Source organism: Hemiscyllium ocellatum, chromosome 24, assembly GCF_020745735.1.
Source record: "Hemiscyllium ocellatum isolate sHemOce1 chromosome 24, sHemOce1.pat.X.cur, whole genome shotgun sequence".
Lineage (NCBI taxonomy): Eukaryota > Metazoa > Chordata > Chondrichthyes > Orectolobiformes > Hemiscylliidae > Hemiscyllium > Hemiscyllium ocellatum.
Window position 1 is genome coordinate 57,174,948 of NC_083424.1, and position 12,537 is coordinate 57,187,484.

Sequence of the window (12,537 nt, forward strand, 5' to 3'; positions counted from 1 at the left end):
TTTTGTGGCTAGTTGATGTTCATGCATCCTGGGGGCTAGTTTTCTGTCTGTTTGTTACAATTCTTGCAATATATTTTGTAAATAACATTAGTTTTGCTTGTTGTCTGTATAGGGTCTTTCAAGTTCATTAGCTGCTGTTTTCGTGCGTTGGTGCGTTTGTAGGCTACCATGATGCCAAGAGGTCTGAGTAGTCTGGCAGTCATTTCTGAGATGTCTTTAATGTAGGGGAGAGTGGCTCAGGCTTCTGGAAATGTTTTGTCTGCTTGTTGGGAGTTTGTTGCTGTTTGTTTCAGCCACTGTGCCATACTTTCTAAACATGTTAGTTTATAAATTCATGTAAGCTTCAGCTGGGTTCTTCATATTGCCTAGTAACAAAAGATTCTTTATCTCATACTATATATTGTACCTTTTCCCAAACCCTCTCTTTCCCACTCACTCAGCTGTGACTGAAGATCTACTGTCTACCTGCCATACCACCAGAGACTTGGTTTTGAGCCAGGGCTCAGCTACCCCAACTATTGCTGCTGTATATCAGGCCTCCTCAACACTCCCTCACCTGGCTGAGATCAAGTCTCAACTGACACTCATCTTGCACAATAGTCCCAAGGCTGAGGTCAGGCTTCCCCGTGTCTTTCTGATCTTGTTACCAGATGAGACTCTCTCCTTTTTATTATTTTCTGATTAAACAGACTGAGGGGAACAATGATGGGTGACAGAGCAGCTGGAAGTCTCCAGCAAAACAATGGTGGGACTAGCCAGGCTTAGAGGTTCAGTCTCTTCAGGAGCAGCAAGATTGGAAAGGAGAGAACCTGTGACTGGAGAAACTGCAGTAGCCAGCATGGAAGAGACAAAATTTGACATTGGAGCAGCACCTCCTCTCAGACTGTCTCTCCAACAAACAGGGGTGACATCTTTCTCAATGGCTGCTGTAACTTGGAATTTACACTTTTTTGGAAATTTTTGCTTGCAAATATGTCTGGCAGCCTCATGTATTTAGAACTCTGAAGTGAACTACTTTTGAACCCATTAAACAACATACAGCAATGCTCTATAACCTCTCTAACTTCTCCACCCTTCCTTGTCTACCAAAGTTTCCCTTACATCTCATCTTTATCAATATTCCCTCCTTGTTGCACCCACCTCCCTCGATCCATCATTCTATCAATTACCTTCAGCTAGTTGGAAAGTCAACTTGTTTTCCAGTTAAGCCACAAAATGACAGTTACATAATTAAAAACATCTGCAGAGACTACAAAGAACAAAGAAAATTACAGCAGAGGAACAGGCCCTTCAGCCCTTAAAGCCTGTGCCGATCCAGATCCTCTATCTAAACCTGCCGTCTATTTTCTAACTAGCTGTATCCCTCTGGTCCCTGCCCATTCATGCATCTGTCTAGATACACCTTAAACACTGCTATCGTACCTGCCTCTACTACCTCCACTGGCAACATGTTCCAGGTACCCACCATCCTCTGCATAAAGACTTTCCAACACATATCTCTCAAACCTTTCCCTTCTCACCTTGAACTAGTGACCTCTAGTAATTGAGTCCCTGACTTTGGGGAAAAAGCTTCTTGCTATCCACTCTGCCCATACCCCTCATGATTTTGTAGATCTCAATCAGGTCCTCCCTCAACCTCCACCTTTCTAGTGAAAATAATTCTAATCTACTCAACCTCTCTTCATAGCTAGCACCCTCCATACCAGGCAACATCCTGGTGAACCTCCTCTGCACCCTCTCCAAAGCAGGAAGGTGGTTACCAGAACTGTATGCAGTATTACAAATATGGCCAAGCCAAAGTCCTATATAATTGTAACATGACATGCCAACTCACGTATTCCATCCGATAATACCCTATCCGATAAAGGAAAGCACGCTAAATTCTTCTTGCCACTCTATCGACATGCATTGCCACCTTCAGGGTACAATGGACCTGAACACCCAGATCTCTCTGTATATTGATTCTCCTCAGGGCTTTTCCATTTACTGTATAGTCCGCTCTTGAATTGGATCTTTCAAAATGCATCACCTCACATTTGGCCGGACTGAACTCCATCTGCCATTTCTCCGTTCAACTCTCCAATCTATCTATATTCTGCTGCACTCTCCGACAGTCCCTTTCACTACCTGCTACCCCACCAATCTTAGTGTCATCTGCAAACTTGCTAATCAGACCGTCTATACCTTCCTCCAGATCATTTACATATAATCACCAACAACAGTGGTCTCAACGCTGATCCCTGTGGAACCCCACTGGTCACAGTTCTCCACTTAAGAGAAACTCCCTCCCACTACAACTCTTCCTCCTGCTGCTCAGTCAGTTCTCTATCCATCCAACTAGTACACCCTGGACCCCATGCAACTTCACTTTCTCCAGCAGATACTGGAGATCGGAAACAAAAAAAAATTAAATTGCTGGAGAAACTTGGCATGTCTGATGCCATTTATGGAGAGATGTTAACACTTTGAATCCTGTAACCCTTCTCAGAATGGTTCTAAGTAATCTGAAGGAGGTCACAGGTCTTGAAACATTACACTGTTTTCTTTTCACAGATGCTGCCAGACCCACTGGGTTTCTCCAACAACTTTTTTTTGCTTCAAACCACAAAAGGTGTGCAAGGATCAACATGCAGGAGCTTCCAGTTTGGTCAAGATGCTTTTCACCATAACTCAATAGAACAGGTTAAAATTCAACAGTGTTGAAATCCAAACAGCTTTCTGACAGGTCAGTGATCTAAGATGCTAACTGCCACTCACTGTTCCACAGGATGTGTAGAAAAACATTGTACATCCACTTCTCAATTTTTCAAGTCTTAATTCAGCACATTTATCTTTCCCACTCACCATTTTCTCCACACAACAATGGCCTTGGAAATTATTCTATCTTCCATACTCCCTTTACTTTAAAAAAAAAGGAGGGAGAGAGAAAATGGGGACTTATAGCCCGGTTAGCCTGATGTCGGTGGCAGGGAAAATGCTGGAACCAATTATTAAGGACATAATGACTGAGGATTTGGAAAGCATTGACAGAATGGATTCACAAAATGTGAATCATCCTTGACAAATCTTTTGGATGAGCATTTCAATACTGTGGCTGCACGAGCAGGTCAGGGGCTGCAAATAATTCATCTCTCATTTCCCAAAGCGTGCCTACCATTTACAGGGCACAAGTAATACCCTGTGATTGAACACTCCCCACTTGACTGGATGGGTGCAACTCCAAAGACACTGGAGAAACTTGACACCATCTAGGACAAAGCAACCCACTTGAAAGACACCTCACGCACAAACATTCACTCCCTCACCACCAATGCTCAGTAGCAGCATTTTACATCATCTATCATTTGTATTGCATAAATTCAGCAAGGCTCCTCAAATAGCATTTGCCAAACCTACAACCATTATTTGAGAAAGAAAGGTCAGCAAATACACTGGAAAAACAGCACCTCTAAGCCAATCAACATCAGTCAAAATCCTGGAACCCCCTCTCTCACAGCATTATAGCTAGAAGTATAGTATATGGACTGCAATCAATATTCAAGTCTAATTAGAGATGGGCAATAAATGTTGACCAGCTCATGATGGCTACATCCCATGAGTGAATTATGAAAAGACGTTTGGGCACCCCAAGATAAAAAAAAGGATTAATTCCATATTCCACCCTCAGGTGACTGTGTGGATTTTGCATATTCTCCCAATGTCTGTGTGGGTTTTCTCTGAATGCTCCAATTTCCTTCCAAAGTCCAAAGACTGTACACGTTAGGTGCACTGGCCATGCTAAATTGCCCACAGGGTCTCTATGGATTAGCCATGGGTTACAGGTGGTGGATGGGGGGGGTTCTGGGGGGGATGCTCAGAGGTCATTTCAGACTCAATGAGCCAAATGGCCACACTGTAGTCCACGCTGTAGGAATTCTATAATTCTATGATATGGCAGATTCAGAGTTCACTAGGATCACGGGTGGAATGAGGAATTATGAGAATATTCTTGAGCAAAGAGATCTGATGTTAATTTTAATTGAGCTTTTAGAACTTCTGCAGTGGATAGAATAGAACTGGCTTTCACTGGTCTACAAGTAAGCTAGAAAACTTCCAGTTTTTACACTTAGCAGAAGCCTGCAATTCGGAACAGCAAGGGTTTAACCCTTAGCATTTTCTTATTACACATTGTATTGACATGTTTTCAAACTGTATTTGCAACTTAAGTTTCTTCCCTATTTATGAGAAGTTACACATGCCTTACCCCCAACATAGTGATGTCACATTTACTGACATCTCCAGTTAGCAACCTTAAAACAACATCTGCAAGGTCTCCAGCAAACCACCACACCACCCTAAGTTGGAGCGATTTTTAAAAATTCTTTCATTGAATGAGAATATCACTGGGTAGGCCAGCATTTATTGCTCATCCCAGAGGGCAGGTAAGAGTTAATCTCATCACCATCCTGGATCTTCCTCCATAACAACACTGTGGGTGAATCTACACCACAGATTACAGTGATTCTGAAAAGAATTGCATCTGACAGAACAATTAGATTACATTAGATTCCCTACAGTGCGGAAACAGGCCTTTCGGCCCAACCAGTCCGCATTGACTCTCCGAAGAGTAATCCACCCAGACCCATTTCCCTCTGACTGATGCAAGCAGCACTATGGGCAATTTAGAATTGTCAATGCACCCAACCTGCACATCTTTGGACTGTGGGAGGAAACCGGAGCACCAGGAGGAAATCCTCGGAGACACAGAGAGAATGTGCAAACTCCACACAGACAGTCAGGGACCCTGGTGCTGTGAGGCAGCAGTGCTAACCACTGTACCACTGTGCCATATAAATGCTGGCTTTTCAAATCATGCCTACATCCCATGAAACAATAAAATAATTTGAAAACCTATGCACCCACTGGTTATTGGCCCCTCTACTGATCGAAAAAGTGACTTTCCATTCTCTTTATCTATGCCCCTATATACCTCAAGCAGGTCCACTCTCAACTTTTGCTGCTCCAAAGAAAATAACCCTAGTGTCTCCAATCTTTCCTCATAACTCAAACGGCAGCTCAGGGGGTGGATTATGGTAAGTCTGCTTGACAGTTCTCTCTTGCAATCATGTCCTTATATAATGTAGTGGCCAGAAGTGCACACAGTTTTCCAAATTTAAATTCTAATACAGTTACCAATATAACCTTCTTAACCTTATATTTTATGCCTCAGCTAATAAAGAAAGTAGCCCATAAGCCTTCTTCACCACCTTATTGATTATTCTTGCTCCTTCAGGAATTTCTGGATATGCATTCCAAGACCTCTCTGCTTTTCAGTACTTTCTAGAGTCGTACCGCTCAAAATCCCTTGTTTTGTTAGCCCTCCCAAAGTGCTTCACCTCTTACTTTTCTGAGTTGTATTTAAGTTGCCATTTCTCTGCCATCTGACCAGTTCAATACTCTCCTGCAATACCCTCCTCAATACAGGTACTTACCATCCTACCAATTTTTGAGTTATCTTGATCATGCTCCCTACATTTAAGTCCACATCATTAATTTACATCAAAAATAATGGCCCAGCACCGAGCCCTGTGAAACCCTACTGGAAACAAGACTTCCAGTCACTGATAAATCCCACACATCACGCTCTGCTGCCTCTCAGCCAATTTTGAATCCAACATGCCACTTGGCCTTGAATCCCATCAGCCTTTATTTTCTTGACCTTGAAGGATCTTATCAAGAGCCTTGCTATAGTCCATGCACACCACATCAAATGCATTTCCATCATGGCTACCTCCACAAAAGAATTTATCAAATTTGTCAAATGCAGCCTTCTTTTAACAAACCAGTTGTGGTAACTGCACAAAAGAAGTCATCGGTGCATTCAGAATACTTTCACGGAACATTTTGTTGTGCATCCAATCTGAGGTCAGGCCATGATGGATCCAGTAATGTGATATGTATTAAACCTGTCTCATTACTCATTACCAGCTCCAAAATAGTCTGATCCCTAATTGTAGCAGGGGAGAACTCGAGATGATGATACAATATGGGTGACTCTCACAACCAACCTCGCATGGCTTCATAATTTATGTTGTACCTGGAGCACTCAACTACTTTCTAACCTGCTCAAGGACAATTAGGAACAGGCAACAAGTTTTTGCAGCAGCATATAACATCCCATGAAAGAAAACAAAAAGAAATTTAAAACCTGAAAGATTTAAAAAACTTTTTTATAAAATTAAATTGGGAATTTACAGAATACCATTGACTTTTGCTGCAAAACATTTCACCTACAGGCACTTAGTTAAAAAGCACTTTGTGGTTGCTAAGTAATTATGCATTGTTACACTCTTTTTTGGTGAAGATTTAAAGTCAAAATGCATAGAGGTGCGTATACATACTTTAGATCCAAAACATCATGAAATAAAGAGATGTCACTTATTTTTCACTTCTTAATAAATTAACGATGACATACAGAATTAGCTAGCTCCATAAGTCTACACCGTACCACTGCTGTCAACTTTGGTGATAGTGCTGTTGTTAGTCAGTCTACTAGACATCTAGCCTTTAAGGGACTACAATTTCCTTTAATGGGAGGATCAGTCCCATCCTATTGTCAATTGACATTATATTAACAGTGGGGGATTCAATGCTCTCTGATTGCCAGTGTTAAAGGTTCACTAATGTCCTTTGGGAAGGAAATCTACTGTTCTTACCGGGTCTGGCTTACACATGACTGCACAACCATGTGGATTACTGCCATCTGAAATGGCATAGAAACGACTAAGTTGAAGGACAGTTATGGATTGACCAGAAATGCTGGCCATGCCAATGACACCCATATTCCATAAAGAATACTTTTAAAAAAATATAGTGCACAATTTTGGTCTCCTATTTGGGAAAGGACACAATTGGATTAGAAGCAGTTCAGAGAAGGTATATTAGACTTGTTTCATTTGAAAGCTTAATTTGACGAATTTTATTTGACTAATTCCTGGGACAGAGGTGTCAGCTTATGAGGAAAGTTGGGACAGTTTGAGCCTGTAGAAGAATGAGAGATCACCTTATTGAAAGATATAAGATTATGAAGCAACTTGACAAATGATCAATGAGCAACTTATTGCTAAGCAAGAGGTTCCTGATTACATTTTCTGCAACTCCTTCCATCACTTTACTAATGATTAAGAACAGATTGATGGCGTGGTCATTGGCTAGGCTAGGCTTCTCCTGTTTTGTATATACAGGACATACCTAGGCAATTTTACAGTCATGCCAGTGATGTAGCTTGGCTAGAGGTGCAACAGGTTCTGGGAACGAATCCTTCGTACTATTTCTACCATATTGCCAGGGCACATGGATGTTGCATTATTCAGTGCCTTTAATAATTTTTATATTGCTTAGAGTGAACTGGAATCTGTCCAGCTGGGACTTTCAGAGGAAGTCAAGTTGAATTATCCAGTCAGAACTTTTGCTTGAGAATTGTGGCAAATGCTTCAATTTTACTTTTTGCACTAATGTGCGGGGCTCCTCGTGGATGGGGAAATTTATGAAGCCTCCTTCTTCAGAGAACTGTTAGATCTGGGCAGAATGGCCTCCTTCTGCACAGAATAATACTGTGCTTATGAGAGATCCAATCCATTGGTTGTAGAATCACTTAACCTTGTCAGTCATTTGCTGCCAATGTTGTTTGGCACCAAAGCAGTCCTGTATTGCAAAATCACCAGGTTGACACCAGTTTTAGTAGCTTCTGGCATGTTCTTCTGAACTATTCATTTAGCTAGGGTTGATCTCCTGGCTTGATGATATTGGTAGAGCAAGGGATATGCCAAGTCAGTTGGACATTTTCCTGATGAAGGGCTTATGCCCAAAATGTCGAATCTCCTGCTCCTTGGATGCTACCTGATCGGCTTTGCTTTTCCAGCACCACACTTTTCGACCATGTCATACCCAGGCTTGGTGATACTGCTATCAGGGACACTGCCAATGGTTTACAATTCTGAGAGCATGACTATGGCACGCTGATGCTTGACCAATCTGTGAGACAACTCTTCCAATTTTGGCACTCACCCTCAGATATTATTAAAGATAACTTTGTAGGGTTGACAAGGCTGAGATTGCTATTGTTTTCAGTGTCCCCGTAAATACGAGGTATCCTGTCTGGTTTCAATCCTTTAAGATGTTGTAGCAATTTGATGCAGTTCAGTGGCTTGTCTGGCTCTTTTAGGGGCACTTAAGGGTCAAACAACATTGATGTTGGTCTGGAGTTACACGTAGGCCAGACCAAATGAGACGGTAGATTTGCACCCCTTAAGGACATTAGTGAACCAGATGGGTTTTTATAACAATTGAAAATGATTTTATGGTTACCATTATACTGAAAAGGACTTTTCTTCCATTTGCTAGCTTCATGCTGCTCTTGGGAGCATTATCAGTCATCAGGGCCCAAATATTTACAATCTATTTTAATGGCTTGGGTGCAGAGATAGAAGATACTACAGCCATATTTGTAGATGACATTAAAATAGGTAGAAAAGTAAGTTGTAATAAAAAAAAGAATTTACAAGTAGATATGGATAGGTCAGATGAATGGGTCAAAATCTGCCAGGCACAGTTTAATGTGGAGAACAGTGAGGGTCTCTGTTTTGGTCAAAATAATAGAAAGGAGAGAAATGGAGAGAAACTTCAGAGTGGTTCATGCATGAATCCCAGCAAACTAGCATGCAGCAACTAATAAGGCAGGCAAATGTATTTTTGGCATTTATTATTAGAGGAAGAGAGTATGAAAATAGGGAAGCATTGCTGCAACTGTACAAGGTATTAGTGACAGCACAATCTGGAGAACTGTGTACAGTTTTGCTTTGCTTACTTGAGAAGGGGTGTAATGGGTGAGATTCTCAATGATTACTTTGCATCTGTGTTCACTGAGGAGAGGGACATGATGAATGTTGAGATTAGAGATAGAAGTTTGTTTACTCTGGATCACATTGACATAAGGAGGAAAGGTGTGCTGGGTAGGCTAAAGGATATTAATGTGGACAAATCCCTAGGGCTGAATGGGATCTATCTCAGGTTGCTGAGGGATGCAAGAAAGGAAATAGCTGGGGACCTGACAGATATCTTTGGAACATCCCTAAATACAGGTGGTGAAGGGCTGGAGGGTTGCTAATGTTGTCCCCTGTACAAGTGTAGTAGGGATATTCCAGGTAACTACAGACCAGTGAGCCTGACGTCAGTGGTGTAAAAGTTGCTGGAGACGGTACTGAGGGATAAAATCTATTTATATTTAGAAAGGAATGGGCTTATCAGTGACAGGCAACATGATTTTGTGCAGAGGAGATCGTGCCTTACCAACTTAGAAGAGTTCGTTGAGGAAGTGACCAAGTTGATAGATGAAAGAAGGGCTATTGATGTCATATACATGGACTTTAGCAAGGCGTTTGAGAAGGTTCCCCATAGTAAACTAATGGAAAAAGTGAAGTCACGTGGTGTGCAGGGTGTTCCAGCTAGGTGGATAAATAACTGGTTGAGCAACAGGAGGCAGAGAGTAGTAGTTGAAGGGAGCTTCTCGAAATGGAGAAAGGTGACCAGTGGTGTTCCACAGGGGTCAGTGCTGGGGCCACTGTTAGAACATAGAACAATACAGCACAGAACAGGCCCTTCGGCCCATGATGTTGTGCCGAGCATTTGTCCTAGCTTGAGCACCTATCCATGTACCTATCCAATTGCCGCTTAAAGGTCACCAATAATTCTGGCTCTGTCACTCTCACAGGCAGCGAATTCCATGCCTCCACCACTCGCTGGGTAAAGAACCTACCCCTGACATCCCCCCTATACCTCCCACCCTTCAACTTAAATTTATGTTCCCTTGTAACACTCTGAAACACTGTTGCTTGTGATATACATAAATGATCTGGAAGAGAGCATTGTTGGTCTGATCAGTACGTTTGCAGATGATACAAAGATTGGTGAAGTAGCAGAAAGCATAGGGGACTGTCAAAGAATACAGGAGGATATAGACAGACCGGAGAGTTGGGCAGAGAAGTGACATATGGAGTTCAATCCAGGCAAATGTGAGGTGATACATTTTGTGAAGTCTAATTCTAGAGCGAACTATACTGTAAAAGGACGAGCCTTGGGAAAAGTTGATGAGCAGACAGATCTGGGAGTTCAGGTCCATTGTACCCTGAAGGTGGCTGCACAGGTGGGTAGAATGGTCAAGAAGGCATATGGTATGCTTGCCTTCATCGGACAGGGTATTGAGTATAAGAGCTGGCAGGTCATGTTAAAATTGTACAAGACTTTGGCTCAGCCACATTTAGAATATGGTGTACAGTTCTGATTGCCACATTACCAAAAGGATGAGGACACTTTGAAGAGGGTGCCCAGAAGGTTTATGAGGATGTTACCTGGTATGGAAGGTGCCAGTTATGAAGAGAGGTTGTATAGGTTAGGATTGTTTTCATTAGAGAAAAGGAGATTGAGGGGGGACCTGACTAAGGTCTACAAAATCATGAAGGGTATAGAAAAGGTGGATATAGATAAGCTTTTTCCCAGGCTGAAGGATTCAATAACAAAAGGTCACGCATTCAAGGTGAGAAGTGAAAAGTTTGAGGAGGAAACATGCAGCATGTACTTTACAGAGTGTCAGGTGCCTGGAACACATTGCCAGCAGAGGTAGTAGAGGCAGGCATGGTAGATTGTTTTAAAGGTGCATCTGGACTGATGATTGAGTAGATGGGGAGCAGAGGGATACAGATCCTTAGGAATTGGGTGATAGGTTTAGACAGTGGTTTTGGATTGGCTCAGGCTTGGAGGGCCAAAGGGCCTGTTCTTGGGCTGTAAATGTTCTTTGTTCTGTTCTTTCTAATTGGGCTGAAGCAATTAGGAGGAGGATAACTGGATTGATTTCAGAATGAGGGTTTGTTTTACGAAGAGATATTGAGTGGTTTAGACCTATATCTCTGGAGTTTAGAAGAATGAGAAGTGATCTAACTGAGGTATACAAGAGGCAAAATGGGATTGACAAAGCAGATGTGATCAGGATATTTCCTTTTGTGGGGCAATCTAGAACAAGAAGTCAGTTTTAGGATAAGGGGTAGCAGATTTAAAACAGATGAGGATAAATTTGTTCTCAAAAGGTTGTGAATCTGTTGAAATCGGATGCCAGGACACTGTGTAAATTTGAGGAGATGGATAGATTTCTAAATAGGTTTCAAGTGTTATGGGGAACAGGCTGAAAAGTGGTATTGAAGCTGAGACGAGATTACCCATGATCATATCGATTGGCGAGCAGGCTTGACGGGCTGAATTGTTATTTCTGTGCCTAGTTCTTATGCTCATATATTCTAACTCAAGATTTTTAAATTCACATTCCACCATTTGTTGTGCTGGGTGCAATGCCGGGTCCCCAGTACATTACCTTGGTCTCCAGATTACTAGTCCAATGACAATGCTGAATGTAATTAATATACAAATAACAGTGTACAACAAGTAAACATTAGGTAATGCTCCAGAATTTAGATTAGACTTACAGTGTGGAAACAGGCCCTTCGGCCCAACAAGTCCACACCGACCTGCCGAAGCGCAACCCACCCATACCCTTACATTTACCCCTTACCTAACACTACGGGCAATTTAGCATGGCCAATTCACCTGACCCGCACATCTTTGTGACTTCTTTTTACATCTCTTAAATTCATAATCAAGCTTTGACAAGTTGGGAGTGACTGGCTCCTTGTCACCATGTGATCACAATATGAAGAGTGATACAGCTATCACAGACTGAGAGATGTATTAGTTAGTATACAGGACTCAATGTACTGGAGAATGCAAGACCACAGACCTTTATGAATTATCTTAATTATATGTAGTACCATATATGAACATGTGAAAAAAGAAACAAATTACTAAAATTTTAAAACTAAAAACTGAAGTTTCAAAAGCCAAAAAGGAATGCAAATGAAAGCCCAGTTGAATAGGAACAAACCTGCAGGATTCTTTGCTTTGCCATCAGGATTGCTGTTTGTGATTGATCCTGGTGCTGCAGAATTTGACACTATTGATGAAGATGGGCAGAGATTCTTCTTAACTTTGGTAGAGTTGGTCAAAGTCAGTCCACTCGGTGCTCCAGCCAACAAATCATCATTGCTCCTGCTCTTGCTCTGTTGTACAAGGAGAAACCACAAGGACAAAGGTGCAGTAAAATTTAGTAGTGTTAGCTGAATTTGCTTCTCAAAAGGTGGTGGTGCAATGGCAGAAAACTCAGCTAAACTCATCCTTCACCTGCTTCTCTATAATGCAATCAGCCAGGCAGACCAAGTGGAATATGAATTCCCTGAATGAGGGTGACAATCTTTTCCAATCCTGCCTGACAGATGGAAACAGGAGTGCCAGACATTCTGACACACACAGCTTGCTCTGAGGGAGCTGGATCAGTGTCAACCACTTTCCACATTCAAATAAAGTGCGAATTAGTGATCGGATACTGACCTCTGTGGAGTTATTTCATAATCATATCTTAACAATAAAACCTAAGATGGAAGAACATAACAGCAACAT

The 12,537-nt window shown here is 41.9% G+C and overlaps 1 protein-coding gene across 9 annotated transcripts in view; it reads right to left on the reverse strand.

The window, feature by feature from the left end:
• specc1la (sperm antigen with calponin homology and coiled-coil domains 1-like a) overlaps positions 1-12,537 on the reverse strand; it is a 310,876-nt gene that overhangs the window by 196,992 nt on the left and 101,347 nt on the right. For 8 of the 9 annotated variants that reach the window (XM_060843844.1, XM_060843843.1, XM_060843842.1 and 5 more), the window contains one exon: positions 11,966-12,140. In XM_060843844.1, coding sequence (XP_060699827.1) covers positions 11,966-12,140 — 175 coding nt within the window. Of the gene's footprint in view, positions 1-11,965; positions 12,141-12,537 lie in introns of those variants that run through there. The other variant, XM_060843846.1, reaches the window with a different exon arrangement.